Raw genomic sequence first — 18,909 nt, forward strand, 5'->3', positions numbered from 1 at the left:
AAACCAGCACGGTGGCACGGTGGTTAGCACTGTTGCCGCACAGCAAGAAGGTCCTGAGTTCAATTCCTCCATCAGGCCGGGGTCTTTCTGTGTGGAGTTTGCATGTTCTCCCCGTGTTTGCGTGGGTTCTCTCCGGGTACTCCGGCTTCCTCCCACCGTCCAAAGACATGCAGCTTGTGGGGATAGGTTAATTGATTAATCTAAATTGTCACTAGGTGTGAATGTGCGAGTGAATGTGAGTGTGAGTGGTTGTCTGTCCCTATGTGTTAGCCCTGCGACAGACTGGCGACCTGTCCAGGGTGTACCCCGCCTTTCGCCCTATGACAGCTGGGATAGGCTCCAGCGCCCCCCGCGACCCTGAAAAGGAGAAGCGGAAGCGAATGGATGGATGGATGGGTAAAACCAGGTGAAAAATACAAAAAGAAACTAGATGGAGTTATACCTTTTTCAATCAAATACAATGGCATTGTATTATTCGGACCATGAGGTGCACCAGATTATAAGGTGCACTGTCGATGGATGGGACTGTTTTCATACATAAGGCGCATTAAGCGAAATGAAACAGTCAGATAAGTCAAACTTTACTCAACTCATTTTTCTTGCTTTCTCCACTTCCGTACCATTGATTCATTAATGTTGAATTCTCTTGCAGCTGCTCTGTTCCTATGTTGTTGCAGTATATTAATGACTAATCTCGTATTGTGGATTGATTAATTCATTTGTTCTCATGACTCAAGTTTGGTCCATTTACAGCACCCTGCGTTGCGATTGCATTTATCCCTAACCATCAGAAACCCTCACGTTAACTTTTTTCGAGTGGAAAAAGTAAGCGTTCATCCTCCGGCTTCACTGTGTTTATGCTAACATAGCTGTGTCGCTAGTGATGTCATAGCAAATCATTATATACCAGCTAGTCCAACTTCAGTAACCCTACAACAGTCACTGCTGTTTAGTTTTCTGTCTTCATTTATGTTGGAAGTGATAGCAGAGCTGTACGTTTTAATTTTTTTCAGAAATCTCTCAGTCAGAACATGCTATATCATGCTTAGGTAACTAGCGAGCTAACTTCCTGCTAACTTCTAACTTATTTAAATTTAATAAATCCTGTTTTCATGGATGCTTGGATGTTAAACTTAACTGTTACACCTGGTAAAGCAGCAACGCTGATCACTTCATTAAAGATGAAAGAATTTAGACCGTTTTTAACTCTCAGTGATCCAGCAGTGTAGGGCGGGGCAATATGGCCAAAAATATTCATCACGATATATATATTTGAAAATTTGCGATAACAATATAACTGACGATATAATTGACATGAGACAAAATACTTTACATCTCCACAACTTTATTAGTGCAAAAAAAAAAAACCCCATTGATGTATTTTCACTTAAACAAGCAGCTGTTTTTTATGTGCATTGAAGCTATATAAAAATTTAACAGTGCAAATGCAAATTCCTTGCTCACAGTTTAACCAAAAGGCATTTCCAGTGGAAATTGGCCAACATATCCTGAGCATAACCATGTATAATTTCCACAAAACTTAAAAAGAGGTTATACACACTAGAGGTGGGAATCACCATACATCCCAGGATACGATATTATCACAATACTTAACGCACGATACGATATTATTGCAATTTTTTAAAATATTTTGCGATATACAGATTCTGTACATAAAGGTAAACTTTATCAATATTCATTTTATCTAATATCAAAGTCTCACACTCAGTCTTTCTCTCATTTCAGTCAGTTTTATTGTTGACAAACTGAACGGTTTGTATTACAGTCTAGTCCAACTTAACTGAATGCAACCGTCTGGTACAATTATAGCTATTCTGAACTATGCAATTTATGAAAACTATGCAGCCCATTCAGCAACTGAAGAATTTGAAAGTAAATTAAAACAAAATATAATTTTACATTAAATAAAAAAGTTTTAAACTTAATTAAAATAAAACATGTCTTAAATTAAAATAAGTAAACTGTCATGTTTGTTGCTGCAAAAAAATAGTTAAACACATTTGGACAGTGAAGGAATGTCAGGATTCTTGCTCAGAAAAAGGATCAACATGCTCTGAAGTCAGAGCATGTTCCAGTCCACAAAAACTTTTTTTGTAACAAAATATCGATTTCTGCTGTCCCTGTATCGATACATTATTAGCAAACAAAATATCACGATACTACACAGTATCGAAGTTAAGTGGCAAACGGTCATACCTAACTTACATTTGTGCTGGAATTACTCTGTGAAAGCAGCAATGTGCATAAACTACTGACGGTAGGACGTTTTGCCAAAGTAGGATGGTTTGTCAGAACACCGTGTACCACATAAAATCAGTTCGGTAATAACGACGGCCCGCTTGCATGCTCTACCAAAAATGTGCTTTGGTGTGTATCTGACGGAAGAAAGCCAAACCAGTTCCACACCACTGAAGTTGCACCATTTTTACAAACCAATTCTAGTTCAGCTTTAAACAATCCGCTTTCGCCCTTCTCATTTTCCGTCGCCGCCCTGCTTTTTCCGCCATGTGCGTATAAAAACAAGGCCACTGCGCATGCACGTTTTACCCATATTCTATCACGATATTTCATTTTCTTATTATTGCCTGACATTATACCGGTATTACCGTGAACGGTATGATATGGCCCAGCCCTACTGCAGTGTTCATTTGACTTTGGGACCTGAAGCAGGCATAGTTTTGGACCCAGATCACTCTGCGAGGCTCCTGACTAATGATCGCTGCGGCTTTGTACTTTACCAAAGTGGTACAAAAACATTTTTTGACACATTTGTGAGCGCTGTGTACCACATAAAATCGGTTCGAGGTCAGTAAGCACAACCAGAATTCATACATAAGGCGCACTGTCGATTTTTGAGAAAACTAAAGGATTTTAAGTGCGCCTTATGGTCCTCCTTCTGTGATGTGATTTGTAAATTCCAACAGTGTGCCCCATGAATCAAGCCTGTTTTATGCATTTCTGCATGATTACACCTGTGCATCCTTGATTATAGTTAATTTAGCAAATTGCTTCTTGCTTGTAGTTGCATTTCAGGAATGAAGACCTCCTTCATTGTAGTATACTGAGATTTGTTACAGGATCACAAGCAGGAAGAAACTTTACTCTACTTTTCCTGTAATCTTGCTCATAATGAGTCAATCACCAGTGGCCCAATGGCCCACTGGTGATTGACTGGTGTAAATATTAAGCAGACTGTCTTAAGGTTAGTCTATGATAAAATTGGTGTCACATTTTGTATGAGTGGTATTTGATTTACCGACTTTTTCTGAACATGTATGAAAAGTTCAATGTGGTTATAAAGCACACTTGGCAGGTCTGAATCTGGTGATATTATTTCAGTAATCTTATGTTGCTACTAAGTTCAGTCTGAGTCACATACAACACACTTTCAGGAGGTGTGAGGTCCCGAGATGGTAAAATCAAAGTACAGTTTTACTCTCTGCTCTTTCACAACCAATAACTAGAATCTCGGTTTTGTCTTTTGTCCCTTGGAGGTTACTTTGGGCCATCTGTTCATGTCAGAGATACAGATTTCAAAGGAGTAAATTTGGCTTTGGTGAATAGGATTTACATCTGTGTAAAGGTGGGTGTCATCTGCAAAAAAAAGCTGACAATCGATTTTCATGAAGCGAATGTATATTTCTGTATTGGCAGCGATAGCAGCAGCAGCACAGTGCTGAGGCTGCTGTGCTTCAAAGCTTTAGGGGCCTGAGTTTTTACCATAACTGCAAGTTGTTCAGTTCAAATCATTTGAGTCTCTTTCCGAAATGCCACGGCTCCCGTGCCCCTTCCACCCTCTCCTGTCTCATCGAGCGACAAGACAGCAAATATAATTTTCGAAATACGTTTGAGGTACTCTTTGCGCTTGTCACTGATTCATTAATCAGTCCACTATTATGATTCACTGAACATCAAAACGAAGACCGGGTTTGACTGTGAAGTGCCAGAAAACATTTCCCCCTGGTTTATCGATCTCAAAGCGGCTCAATTGGGGAATTTCCCTACACCTCTCGTTTTCACAAGTCCTACACCCCATCTGGGTTGTAGAAGTGCGTCACTGCGTCAGTCTTAGCACTCTTCTTTTCAGTGAGAGAGATTTAAAAAGAAACAAACAAACGAGAGGTGGGGTATAATAAGAGCTGCAGACAGATTGACCTTTGGTTTCAGCCCCCACTGGACCAGTCACTGTGAGCTCTCGCTCTGACTGCAGGGATGACACATTCCGAGTGTTTTTTATTCCTTTATTAAAAGAACATTTGACTGTTTCCATTACTTGGGAGCTTCCCGAAACAATATTTTCCTTCCACAGAAGCTGCACTACTGTGCAAAAGTCTTAAACCACCCTAATTTCTTTCTATTTTGAATATGGACAATGAAACATGCAAGCTTACATATGAATACAATATATAGGATAGAAAACGCTGTTTCTTTTTTAGCGGTAACACTGCAGCACCAGAGAAATGTGAAATGAATAAAGATCAGTTACAAAGCATGCCTCAGAAATCTGCAGTTTCAGAGATAAAATGTGCTATTTCTTCTGGATTTTGATACATGAAATGATAATATGATATTGATAATACAATCATATGGTAATATACACCTAAAGAAAATATATTTACTGCTTTTATTTAAAGCCCAGCTTGCGAGGCCAAGGGAAGATTCTGTGGGGATGTTGTCACATGGATAAATGTCAGCTCATTAATAACCTTGAATATTGTGACACAGATGCAGTAATGTGCAAAAGGTCTTGAGCCACCACTTCAGTTTTGTTTTAAATATAGTGCTTAGAAAATGGGAAATGGGTGTTGCAATTTACTGAAGCATCCGCAACCATACAGCATATAAGCTTGAAAGTCAATACTTGGTATGATCACCTTTAATCCCAACATAGCCTGAACTCTCTTAGGTAAATTGTCTTCTGATTTCTTTAAGTAGTCATCCGGAACAGTTCTCCAGGCTTCTTGGAGAACATTCAAAGCTCTTCCTTGGATCCTGGCAGCCTTTTATTATTTTCTTTGTCAAAATAATCCCACACTGGCTCAATAATGTTGATGTCCGAGCTCTGGGGAGGCCAGTCCATGACTGATAGTTCAGGTCAATTTTACTGAATTGGCAGTGTGTCTGAGGTCATTGTCCTGCTGAAAAATAAAGCAGAAGCAGCTGCCGATCAGATAATTTCCATATAAATGGTGGATCGAAATCTGACAGTAGTTTTCCGTGTTCATACTTTCATCAATTTTGTATGTGATGTATGTGAAATGTAGGCCCAACTTACTTTCAGATACTGTTCATCTGATGTACTTAGTTTTTTAGGCCTGTAACCTCTTCTGCCCTCCATTAATTCAGCTTCCTCAAATTTTGTAAGGACACAGTGCACACAACGGCGAGATACTCTCAAGTTCTCAGGCTAATAACTCTTTGGGAATCACCTTGTTGCTGCAAAAATACTATACTGTTGAACCAACACTGTGTTATGTTTGACATTTTTCATAGATTCAGATAAAGAACTAGTAAAAAAAAAGAAAAAAAGAAAAAAGAAGCCATTTGTCGTGTGTAGATGCATCACTGATTCATTCCCTTATGTCTTTTTTATGCTTGGATGATTCATAGGTCATTTCAACAGCATATTATGAAAATGAAAAATATTACGTGCGGTATATATTAATATGCTTTTTTTTTTAAAAAACAAAACAAAAAAAACCTTTGTCTTTTAGTTTTTTAATAGATTTCCTCGTTGAATCAGAGTACAGTTCAAAAGGTCAAATAATGAAAATCTAAATATAGAAGGAAATTTTAAAGAAATGGGGGGCAGCTTAGGAATTTGCACAGTACTGTAATATAAACATTTGAATCAGTCGAATTAAATAAAAATTATAAATCATTTTTACCCTGAAAAGACAATACAGAAGAATTTGTCTTCACTGGTTTGACAATTGTGAAGGAATCAAGAGGGAATTTTGCAGAGTTTAAAACAATGCAGATGTTACCAGACTTCAATAAGACTTGATATAATGATAATGACTAAAGGTAGTTTGCTTTGTGAGTGTAAAGGATTTAGGAACTTTCATAGACAGACTAGGGACACCATTTTTTTAGGTCAAAGTCATGAAGGTTTGAAGTCATGGCTTGTTTTTGTAATTCTCCAAACTCCAACTTCATGTTTAATAGCAGTATTTTCCAAAAGACAAAGATCTCGAAATATAATTACAATTCCAAGAATCAGAGCATCTGGATTTCTCTTTGGAATCTTATTTTTAGGGGGGAATTACATAAAGATGGAATGTGTTTAGATTTCCAGATTAGCCAGAGAAACTGACCTGCAGCCAGAATGCTTCAGAAATAATTACAGTAAGATTTTACTAACTCTGGGTCACTGAATCTGAAACAGATGCTTAAAATGATTAGCTGTCTCTAGTTTTCATGATATGCTGAGAGGTCAGTTCTTGGACCAAAACTTCTTAACTGAAACCAGAAAGGAGTAAAACACATTTTGACCAATGGGTTTTGACAAACAAAGGCCTAGATGTGAGTCATTTGAGTCAAGTATTCTTTTATTTTGTAGGAACTGAGCTTTTTTTGAGTTGGATTTCCACCAAGTCTGAAATGCCGTGTCCAGTTTCAAATACTAAACTTTCTCTACTTGCCTTTTGACCTCTGCTCTGACGTTATGTTTGAATCTTAGTACTCGGAAATCCAGATAAAATCTAGATAGGAAATCTATATATTACCACAAGTAATATTTTTCATTTTCATAGTATGCTGCTGAAAGTTCTGTGACTCATGGAACTTTCACCAATGAAATTCACTTAACCTTAACCTGGATTTCCTCTCTTGGTACATGTAGCTATGATGAAACCAACATACAGTACTATGCAAAAGTCTTGAACCACCCTTATTTCCTTACTCTTTTTGCTTCCAAGGAGCCAGACTTTCTTGTGCTTTTTAAAGTGGTCTTAAGAAATAGCACTCCAGGGTTTCTGAAGGTATTTTAAAGTTTGGGAGTTTTATTTTTATGACATTCACTCGTGGACTCGCCAAGACCTGAGATCTGGCCCTTCAGTTAATCTAGTGACTGTTCACCAAAGCTTTGTCTGAAATGGGTCAGGCAATTGTCAAGAAGCCATTCTTAAGGGAAAGAAAACAGGGAGAAAAGGCTGGGGTATGTTATTTACACAAGAATCAGTAGCAAAAAGATTTTATGGATTGATATGAATGCAGGAGATCAGAAGAGAGGTACAACAGTGAGTGTCTACAGTCATCTGTAAAACACGCTGGAGGCTCTGTCATGGTTTGGAGCTGCATTTCAGCCAGTGGTGTTGGACATCTTCTTAAAACTGATAGAACCAACAACGCAGAGAAGTACAGTCTTGCCAAGCATCTGATTGGCAGTGGCTTTATTTTTCAGTTGGACAATGATCCCAAACACAGTACCAATGCAGTAAACTCATATCTGGATAGATAAACACACAATGGAACAGCATCCGTCATGGATTGGCCTCCCCATAGACGTAGCACAAACTTTCATGTAATTAAAGCATTAAAGCAGTGCGGGATTCTCTCGACACAGACAGAGCAAAAGGACCCCAATATCCAAAGATATTAGAGTGTCCATCAAGAAGCCTGAACCAATTCTGACGACTATGTAAAGAATTTATAAGAAAGTTTAGTGAAGAGAGTTCAGGCTGTGTTGGAGAATAAAGGCCTGAATTTCCACAAATGCTTGCACATCTTTCAATAAATCGCTGCATATATTTCCCATTTTACTAGCAAAATATAAAGAGGGACTGGCTTTTCTCCATGTGGTCACAAGAGCTTCACGTGGCCTGGCAGGCTGAGGTTGAGGTGGGGTGGTAATAACTCTGCTATGTTTTCTAGTATACTATTTCAAATTCATTTTTTAAACTGTTAGATTAAAAAAAACCAGTGACAATATTATCATATGAAGCAATCATAAACAGATAAGAAGGCTGATATTACAATTAAAAATTAACCCTCATTTAAACAGTGTACACAGGTGCAAAATGTAAAACACTGAATGGCTTTTTTATTCATTTTATACCACTGAAAACTGTGTGCACATGTGCACCTCACTTGATTTGCATTTCTCTGGCGCCACAGCGTTCCCCCTAAAAACTCAGTAACAATTTAAACCAGATTTTACTTTAAACACTCTCTCAGAAGTTTTCCCTGGGCTGTAGAGCAACACAAAGAGCTCGTGTGCCACCCTCTTACAGCTAGTCATAAAGGTTAACATTTAAACCGATGTTTGTGTTTTATTCTTCATGATAAACTGTTATCTGCTCATCTTGCTTCCTTCCTACTTAGTGTGGGTGTTTATCCTGTTCCTGTATAGTATTTACTAACTGCTGTCAATATGACAATTATAACACCCTGCCTTATGGGTGTAATAAAAATGTTTCAGATCATGAGTAGAAGTTATGATTTTTCTGACATTTAGTATTTCAAATGTCAAGGAAACGAAAATACGCCACGCTTAACACATGACACCAAGGTGATGTGGTCGCAGTAAGCATTGTAATGTCAAGTTAGATTTGCGGTGTATATGATAGGTATTGTTTACTCATACTAAAACTACACGTCCGTGGTGGTCTGTTATCAGTGGGCCACAAACACACAAACTCTCTCGTTTAGGTCATCATGACATAGGCAGAGCCACACAGAGAGAGGAGCATTTCGATTTCTTCTCAGGGTCCTCCAAAATTATCAGGAGCACTCCTTTGCAAGAGCAAAAGCCGTGTAGTCTGACGCATTTTAAACCAGTTTCTTGGCATTTCTGCGCTGGTATCGCGCACCAGAGCAAGACAGACTGCAGTCTGCAAAGGTCGCAAGATGCATTCACAACTGTGACGCTGCTGCCAAACAGCAGGAACCCCTCCATTATTGCGCTCAGCATTTGTGGGCTGAGAACAGACTTGCAGAAAGGAGTTATGTTTCCACAGGATGTCTTTTGTTGAAAAAAGAAAAAAGACAAGTCAGATCAGAAGCACCTTTCAACTTTACAAGGGAAACCTATTCTGACTCTTGATTAACCTCACAAGGAAATTTCCATTAGTGCTGTCGGAAACAGATGTCACCGTATATTAGAACATCCCTTTGAGGTTACCTATTTGTCAGTCTAGATTCAGTTTATTGGGAAAAACAGTTATGCATCTATCCCTGTTTCCCCTTTTTCCTTCTAATTAAATCTGCCTTTCCTCTAAATGGAGAACAACCATCGTTTTTTAGTGTTTGAGTTCAAAATGTTTTTTTGTGCATGTAAAAAAAAGCTAATTCTTCAGCACAGGCAAGAATTAAACTTCATGTTGTCCAGCTAAAAGCATGTGGACTACCAACAGTTCATCACACAGAGGACTGAGAATGAGTAAAGGAATTTGATACATATAAGTAAATATCCACTTTATTAGGTACACCTGCATAGACAGACCAATAATCAGTAATAATAGCAAGAATACTATAAAGTGCATGCATGTAGGCAAGTCTGTTTCACAATACTTTTCTTGTTGGCACCAAAGTTCATTCATGATAATATTTTGCATTATGGGGGCCAAACCCAGACCAGTAAACCTTTTTTTGGAACACCTGAGTGCCTGAAAACGGTCTCTTTTTAGCGCAAAGTACAAGTGCAATCTGAAAAACTAGTATTTTAATGATAAGCTGGGAAAGAACATTTTTTTAAAAAAGGGTCCAATTTGAATAATGTGCCTCAGCATTTTCACATTTAGTCAGCTTACTGATCCACAGTGGTCATGTTTATTGTTTGCTATAAAGGTGTGATGATTCAGACTTCTGGCTCAGATGAAATTAATAGTTCAGCCACTCTCGTGCTGTGATCCATTCTGAAAGACTCGTGTCACCGTGCTTACTGGTGCAAAATGCAGTGAAAAGTCCAGAAATGGGTTCTCCTCCTCCTCCTTCTGCTCTTCCTCCTCTGCAATTTTCACACTTTACATAACCATGCTAGGCCGCACTGAACCCTTTGGGAAGCAAGTTCAGACTCCTGGTGTGCATCCATGCCGCAGCAATAAAGGTTTTGATTATGCTCAGCGTCAGTGTTTGATGCATTAGCCTGCTGATGTAGTGGAATCTTTCTTAATAAACGAGTGAAAGAATATTAATTTACATTTGCTCACATGCTTAAATTTCATGTATGGTTGTGCTTCAATAGTTTGAAAAGGGAGTACGCTCAGAAGGCAAGGGCGATGATGACATGTGGGGATATCGATGTCCTTGCCAGATAAACAAGATGAGATTCTCAGGGCTGTCTAGACCAGGGGGTGTTAAACATAAGGACTGGGGGCCAGAATCGGCCCAGCAAAGACTCCAGTGGGGCCCACTGGATTTCTCTGCAGAAAAGGTTGGAAGAGAACATATATTTTGGACTTTTAATTGTACTTTCATAAGTTTTACAGCTTTTCCTCTTCTCCTTGGCCCTTCATGCTACACCAAAGTAATTAAGTTATAGATTTCTGTAATTTTACTCATTTGCTTCTTAAAATTTAAGCCCAAGGAGTTGTGCTGAGAGATTTCTTCCTGTTAAAATAGCACTTCATTTTTTTATATAAAATATCTCAGGGATTAAATGTGTAGTTAAACTTCTGTACACTGGCAGAAAGTACAGTTTCAGTGGTCCAGGCAAGTTCCAAGTTAAAATATTCCACACATTTGATCAAACCTTTAAGATCAGCTATATAAACACATAACAAAAACTAACATTTATAGTGTTATTTGATTTACCTCATCTAACCCTTATCCTTTGATGAGTTTCCACAACATATTTATATACACGTGCTTCTGGGAGAGCAGAAAGAGTATCTAGAAATGATGAATAGGACCCTAATATTTAGGAAACTGGCTCATATGCCCCAGCTTAAAATGAGACTGAGTTTTTAGAATTGTGGTTTTTAAGCTGCCAAATAACCAAAGCTACAAACATCAGCCAGGAAAACATGACAAGGTATAGCAACGAGTGGTGTACCTTCCAAACCAACCTCAGGCATGTCTTTATCTACACCATACCACATGGAGAGAAAAAGACTTGCACTGCTGCTGCAAGGTGAGTAGGGTTTTCAAAGACACATCAAGGGAACACACAGTTCCCTAACTGTGTCATGGGGATGGTCTTATCCAATCCTTAAAGATATTTAGATTTTAAAAACATACTACTGTATCATTAACTACTGTTAGGGGTTTGAGTGGGGGATAGGCTGGGATAGGCTCCAAATGCACACAATGCTCTTAAGTGGCTGAGAAACGTAGATGTGTTGATTATACGGTGATATTTACACTGATATCCTTAAAAAACCAACTCATTTACTTTTACAGAAATGGACTGGTTCATTATGGTGTTACTGATAGGACAACACAGGGTAGAGAATGGCACTGAGGGACACGGTCAGCCCAAGCTTCACTATATGGCTACACCCCTGATTAAAGGGGCTCACTGCTGTAGTAGCAACTTAATTTTCATGTTCAGTGTCCACATATTTATTGTAATATACTTTGCACAGTCAGCTTTCCCTTACTGTCATGGCAAGTTTAACATGACCTTTACTAACCGTGCCTGGTTGATGCCGTTAGTCCCACTGTCACTTTGTGCCGTATTTTTACATTTACATAACGTTGTCAGTATTTGCGCACACAGCGCAAGTCTTAAGAAGGTGGTCAAGTCATAGAGATAAGAGGTGGCAAAGAAGCAGCGGAGTCAGTTTCTGAATGACAGAGCTCAAGTTTCCTCACTATCACTTTGACTGGAGCGAGTGTGAGTGAGTTAGTGTGTGAGGGGACAGACACCCACACGTCACTGTTTTACTGACAAGAGTAGAAAAACTGCTGCCACCTACTCAAGCTTGTACAAAACACGACTTCCAGGAAAGCTACACGCTCTACATTTCCCCCAAATGTTCAGCTGATACCGCCTCACGCTTTGAAGAAACACGTGCCTCCAGCACATGGCTGTCCTTTAATGCAACGATCTGCATTTCTCAGTGCCGTTCTTTGTCAGATTAACAGGATTACTTAGTTTCTTTTTACTCCCTTCTCAGGCACACCTGCACTGGAATTTATGCAGCTGTATGAGAGGTCTTAAAGAGAAATTACAGATTTTAGTGAGAAGGCAAAGTAGATTTACATTAAACTGACCAGATCATACATTAACTCATTCACTGCCAGCCATTGGCAGTGAATGAGTTAAACCCATTGACTCATTCACTGCCATTGACGGCTATAGACGTCAATGGCAGTGAATGAGTTAATATGTAATGTAGTTGGCATTTTGATGCAGCTTTAAGCAAGGCGCAGGGCGGGTCTACTATTTACAATAGTAACACTTACAAAACTCATTCTTCTGGTTCTAAACCACTTGCATGCTGATGTTTGGAAATGGCTCTCACACTGTAGCATGTCCCCACCTAGTGGATACATTGACCAACTGCCCCAGTAAGAATTTTGAAGAAGTGTGCCAGGTCCAAGTATGTGTGCAAACACTTAGGGAATTTAAACTAAGGCATAAAAATACTACAAGACAAATAAGGTCTCACATCTTTAATTTTTTTGCAAAACAAGACTTGGAATTACAGACGAGCCTGAACTCAGGCAAAGGAATCATACAGTCCTCTCTCCATGCAGTGTTGCACGTGAACAGCACTCCCCAAACCCTCCAGATGCGACTGTGGAATGTACTTGTGTTCACACATTTACCGCTCTGACATTTAAAACTCAGTGCAACAGGGTTCTCATTAAAACAAATGTGGCGTCACCATGAACTTCTACAGGAAAAATCAAGACAGCCTCTTAAAGAGCTCTTCAGTGTGAGGTGCCACACTCAAGAGCACCAATATTGGTCCACCACACAACATTAATAGCTATTTTTTTTACAGTTTAAGGATGAACAGTTGGAAAGGGAGGATTATGTGTTGAAATTTGGGGTGCCATCTTGTTTAATCCACTTCTTCCATGCGTGAAGCATCGTCCTCAGCTTCGCCTTCTAGGGGAGGCATCTCATCTGGGACTGCTGTAGTGGTGGTCTCCTCTGCGGGAATGTCGTCATCGTCAATACCTGAGAGCAAAAAAAGGAAAGGAGTTGTTCACCTAGATCGATACCCACTTCTAGAAAGTAAAGAGGGTCTGGATCTGCACAGTTTTCTTACCAAGACCAAGTTTGATCATTCTGTAGATGCGGTTTGAGTGAGTCTGTGGGTCGTCCAGGGAGAAGCCTGACGACAGCAGTGCGGTTTCGAACAGCAGGATGACTAGGTCCTTCACAGCCTTGTCGTTCTTGTCAGCCTCAGCCTTCTGCCTGAGAGTCTCCATGATGGGGTGGTCAGGGTTGATCTCCAGGTGCTTCTTGGCCATCATGTAGCCCATGGTGGAGTTGTCCCTGAGTGCCTGGGCCTTCATGATCCTCTCCATGTTGGCGGTCCAGCCATAAGTACTTGTCACAATGCAGCAGGGGGATGACACCAGTCTGTTTGACACAGTTACCTGAAGGAGAAAGAAGACATTAAGATTTAAAGAGGCTCAGGTGACACATCTGATAATTTAAGGAGACAAAGTCAAGTTAGTCAAGCATGTTAGAAATAATACCAGCACATTACAACTTTAAATCTAGTCTAGTTAGTTTACTTCCCCAAATCCTTGCAAAAACGTAAGTACTAGATGCACATTACTGCAACAAGCACGAGTTTGACTGCATTCACTTTAGGGTTCAGATTTCAAACATGTACAGTGCCACATCTGGGAAAGAATACAAATCATTCGCATCACACCAAGACTGCAGGAACTCACCACAGTAGAAGTTGGGACCAATTAGACTACCTGTTACCAAACAAAATCCTGTCATCTACAGCTGTGAACTTTGAGACCCTAAATGTTAGAGCACGAATGGAAGTTTGGGTTAATCTTAGTTGGGCTCTCATTAGGATTACTGACCTTCTCCACTTTCTTGTCAAGGATCTCCTTCATGAGCTTGCAGAGGTTCTCAAATTTAGCCTTGTCATCCTCCATCTTTTTCTTCTCCTCCTCATCCTCTGGCAGCTCCAGACCCTCTTTGGTGACAGAGACCAGGGTCTTGCCATCAAACTCCTTCAACTGCTGGACACAGTACTCATCAATGGGCTCCGTCATGTACAAGACCTCAAAACCACGCTTACGGACACGTTCAACAAAGGCAGAGTTGGCCACCTGATCCTTACTCTCACCTACAAATGACAAAAAGCGATAAAGTTTGAATAAAACTGCATTTTTAAAACTTGTGTAAATGCAGTTCTCTCCTACCATTTCAGAAGCTACTTAAGGTTTATTTTACTCACCAGTAATGTAGTAGATGGATTTCTGGTTTTCCTTCATGCGGGTCACGTACTCCGAGAGGGAGGTAGTCTCGTCACCGGACTGGGAGCTGTGGTAACGCAGCAGCTCAGACAGCTTCTTGCGGTTTTGCGAGTCCTCGTGCACACCCAGCTACAAGTGAACAAATAAGATTTATCATCTTATCCAAAAACAACCTCATACACCAGTAGGTTAATGGATTCAAGTAAAACGTCAATCCCACCTGTGTATGGTCAGGTGAGATGGACTGCCAGCAATGTCAGAATTCTAGTCACACTGACATTGCACACTGCATGAATAGTTTGTCACTTTAGGCTTTTAATTAAATTCATGTTTTCAGGCTGCAGCATAAATGTAGGAAGTTCCTATTCCTAATGCAGATTTGACTGCATGGAATTACATAAATGCCAAAACAGCTATTCTACTGGGTTTTAAATATCTGTTTACTACAAAAACATCTACACTACTTTGAACAAGAGGGCTTTACAAACCAGATTAAAGAATAAAGAGGTAAACCTTTGAGGTCCATGAAGATGCACGGACATGAAACGAAGAGAATTTTAAGAGCCAACTTTCCTAAAGTCAAAGAAAAAAAGAAAAGTATCTAGAATATTATAAATACCTTGAGGTTCTTTGAGAAGGCTTCGTAGAACTTCTTGTAGTTTTCTTTATCCTCACCCAGTTCAGCAAAAAGCTCAAGACATTTCTTGACGATGTTTTTACGAATGACTTTCAGGATCTTGCTCTGCTGCAGCATTTCTCTGGAGATGTTCAGGGGCAGGTCCTCGGAGTCCACAACACCACGGATAAAGTCTGGAATAGCATACAAATGCTACACTAAACCTTTGCCTTTAAGCAATTCTTTACTGTGTGCTAAGCTGTAAATTAAAGTACTTTCAGACTAAAGGTAAAAAGCAAGTCATCTTACTCAGATACTCAGGGATGAGCTCTTCACAGTTGTCCATGATGAAGACTCTCCTGACGTAGAGTTTGATGTTATTCTTCTTTTTCTTGTTCTCAAAGAGGTCAAAAGGCGCACGGCGGGGGATAAAGAGCAAGGCACGGAACTCCAGCTGGCCTTCCACTGAGAAGTGCTGTAGAGGAAAATGACTCAGTTTAGCTTTATTTGTAGTTTATGACTAGATTAAAAGCCCAGTAGGCCAATTAAAACATGGAAGAGCTGTTCAGGTTAACCTGCTTACCTTAACAGCGAGGTGATCCTCCCAGTCATTGGTCAGACTCTTGTAGAACTCGCCGTATTCTTCGTTTGTGATGTCGTCAGGATTCCTGGTCCAGATGGGCTTGGTCTTGTTCAGCTCCTCCTGGTCGATGTACTTCTCCTTGATCTTCTTTTTCTTCTTCTTGTCCTTGTCTTTAGAGTCCTCCTCATCATCTGAGCCAACATCCTCAATCTTTGGCTTGTCCTCACCTTCCTCTTTCTCCTCCTTTTCTGCCTTTTCTTCCTCTGCCTCGTCGTCACTGACCTCCTTGTCACGCTCCTTCTCCACCTGCAGAGTCACATTACTTTAATTTTTACTTTGCTGTTCTTCAACGGTATTCTAACAACGTCCTCTCTAAAAGTCACTTACAAAGAGGGTGATTGGGTAGCCAATGAATTGAGAGTGCTTCTTCACGATCTCCTTGACCCTCTTCTCCTCGATGTACTCTGTCTGATCATCCTTCAGGTACAGGATGATCTTTGTTCCACGGCCGATGGGCTCACCTGTGAACAGTTGTGATGCTTTTAATACATTTTGTACTAAACAGTGTCCATGGATTCAAGATTCGATTTTTTAGATACTTCAACTCCATATTTAAGCCTCTAAAGGACGATGCCAACTTTAACGCCAAGAATGAAAACCACCCTCGTAATATTTTAAAGCTACATCGTAACCTCAGACACATGAAAAACAATACACAATTAACAACATCAAGACCATTAATAGTAAGAACTGCTTCCAATTAATGCGCAATCAGGGACATCCTTAGATGTACCCACAATATTTAAAAACAGGTTTAGTTCTGATATTGTAACATCAAGACACTTACTGTTGTCAACCTTGACTGTGAAGGAACCTCCAGCAGAGGACTCCCAGGCATACTGCTCATCATCATTGTGCTTTGTGATGACAACCACTTTCTCAGCAACAAGGTAGGCAGAGTAAAAACCCACACCAAACTGACCAATCATGGAGATGTCAGCACCAGCCTAGAGGAACACAGTCAGTTCTAATGTTAGATTTCAGCTCAATTGCGAACATGGAAAATGCTGTCCTCTTATAAAGCGTCCCTACAGTTCCATGATGCATTCCCTTCATACCTGCAGGGCCTCCATGAAGGCCTTGGTACCAGACTTTGCGATGGTACCCAGGTTGTTAATGAGGTCGGCTTTGGTCATACCGATTCCAGTATCGACCAAGGTCAGGGTGCGTTCAGCCTTATTGGGAACGATGTCAATTTTCAGATCCTTGCCACTGTCGAGCTTGGAGGGATCAGTCAGGCTTTCATAGCGGATTTTGTCCAGAGCCTGCAAATGTTTAAACAACAGGATTAAAACTAACATTCTTTAAAGCATTCAGAAACACAAAAAAAGGCTAAAAATAAATGCATTAGTACTGAATGAAAAGCTCTGCGCCTGCTAACTTACATCAGAAGCATTGGAAATCAACTCCCTGAGAAAGATCTCTTTGTTGGAATAAAAGGTGTTGATGATCAGCGACATCAGCTGAGCGATCTCAGCCTGGAAGGCAAAGGTCTCAGCCTCCTCATCTTGGTGCATTTCTTCAGGCATCTGCATTAAAACAGTTTGTGTATGCTTTAATAAAATGGGTGGATTTCGATGGAAACAGGATGATAAAGCTAATTACGGGGAGACAGATCCGGTTAAACTACATACATTCAACTACTTTCAGTTTCGCAAATTGTATCGTCGTTTGATCCTGTCAGAAGTCGGTTACATAATATGGATAACTGCCGTCATGTTGCGGAAGTGGCCGTTAACCAACATGGCGTCGAGCGGCAGACAATGGACCCCGCAAACACGTGCTAAGGAAAAGCTACTGATGAAAATAACGAAAAAAAAGCTTATGCAATGCGGCAAAATAGGTTCCCCCAGAAGAGCAACTTAAAGCCATGTATTAACGACGGCAAACGTGACTGTCATATAAAACGGCTCTGCCACCAATTCGAATAAATAACAGCTAAAAACACCAGTCACTTAAGACTAGCATAAATCTGAAAGCATTGGCAACTTGAGACTAACTCGTGCGTTTTATAGAAACGCGAGAGCAACGTGAACAACGGGGACTAAGCGAAATCGACTCAAGCCAGTTCACTTTATTCTTATAAACATTTAAGAGGATTTATTCTGTTAATGTGGACCAGTCGTACAATATATGAACAGATACAGCGCTGTCATGTTCGCCACACCACACCTGCCTTGGTACTACACACGGCTGGGGCAGTGCGGCAGAGTGCAGCATTTACACTGCTCGACGTCTACATGACAAGTGTAAACATTTCTTACTCCACAGTAATTAAAATCCAAAATTCTGACTACTACAGTGATAACTGTGATATGTTAGCTGTCCCTGACCAGAGTTACTTAAGGTTACAACCGTAACTCGTGAGAATAGGAGCTGTATACTTCAATGACTGTTTAATAAAAGGTCAAATATCAAAGGTTAAAGCACGTAGCAACCGACAAGAAAACGCTCGTCTACATACCTTGTTAATTTCGTTGACTTTTCTTGAATAAAATGCAACCAAATCGCTATCCCTTATGCTGTCTGACGCAGAGAAATGGAAAGGGGCCTCCTTTTAATAGACCGGTATCTTTATACACGTGCTTCACGGTGCAGTCGTATCCATCCGCGGTGCGCCATCTAGTAAGGAGAAGTGCATCAAGTGAATTACAGTTAATGTTTTAAGGCTACATTCACCATGTGATGAGTTTGAATGAAGACTTGAGGAAATACGATAGCTAAATAAATAAATATGATATTATTAAGACATTTTAGCAGGTATTAATTCAGTGGATTGAAGTGCAATGTGTACTAAAGAAAACAAATCTCTGGAGATTTAAAGCCATTATATTAGGTATACAAACACAAGGGGACTTTTTCAAGATTAATTAGTAAAGTGAATCCAAAAACACTATACTAATCTCCTGGAAAACACAGTATTACAGTTTTATTTCTGAGACAAGCGCATCATTGCTGCCATCTTGTGGCCGTTAAAACCAAAAACGAAAGTATTGTAAGAACCGATCTATTTTATACCAGTTTCCAGAGCTGCCGCGATATGCTATCAATGTAGAATTTAAATCAGTCTAACAAATAAAGTCAATAAAACTCACAAGTATACTGTTAATTTCCCGAGAGACCAACAAATACTTTGGATCTTTTTAATCTGATGGAGGAATATTCAAAAACATGCAGGGTGTGCTTCGTTTCTTCTAGCACTTTCCATGAAAATCCCGCCTAAAGTGACGTCACGCGATGTCAGTCGCAGTCTTCACATAACAGCCGCTGTCTCGGAGAGGCA

General features: G+C 40.0%; 1 protein-coding gene across 2 annotated transcripts; it reads right to left on the reverse strand.

Moving 5' to 3' along the window:
• Positions 1 to 12,567: 12,567 nt before the first annotated feature.
• On the reverse strand, positions 12,568 to 18,248 carry hsp90ab1 (heat shock protein 90, alpha (cytosolic), class B member 1; the record flags this gene model as incomplete). 2 transcript variants are annotated; one of them, XM_080883499.1, is made up of 12 exons in its annotated part: positions 12,568 to 13,096; positions 13,188 to 13,521; positions 13,969 to 14,237; positions 14,349 to 14,496; positions 14,987 to 15,177; positions 15,293 to 15,458; positions 15,567 to 15,872; positions 15,954 to 16,087; positions 16,414 to 16,573; positions 16,685 to 16,891; positions 17,012 to 17,155; positions 18,091 to 18,248. In XM_080883499.1, the coding sequence occupies 11 exons, from the start codon at positions 17,153 to 17,155 to the stop codon at positions 12,978 to 12,980; spliced, it is 2,178 nt and encodes a 725-aa protein (XP_080739625.1). In that variant the 3' UTR covers positions 12,568 to 12,977. The 2 variants fall into 2 exon arrangements, with proteins under 2 accessions (XP_080739625.1, XP_080739624.1); XM_080883498.1 differs by lacking the exon at positions 18,091 to 18,248 and having other exon boundaries at positions 17,012 to 17,161.
• Positions 18,249 to 18,909: the final 661 nt, after the last annotated feature.

The sequence above is a fragment of the Rhamphochromis sp. 'chilingali' genome, assembly GCF_963969265.1.
Source record: "Rhamphochromis sp. 'chilingali' genome assembly, chromosome: 5".
Lineage (NCBI taxonomy): Eukaryota > Metazoa > Chordata > Actinopteri > Cichliformes > Cichlidae > Rhamphochromis > Rhamphochromis sp. 'chilingali'.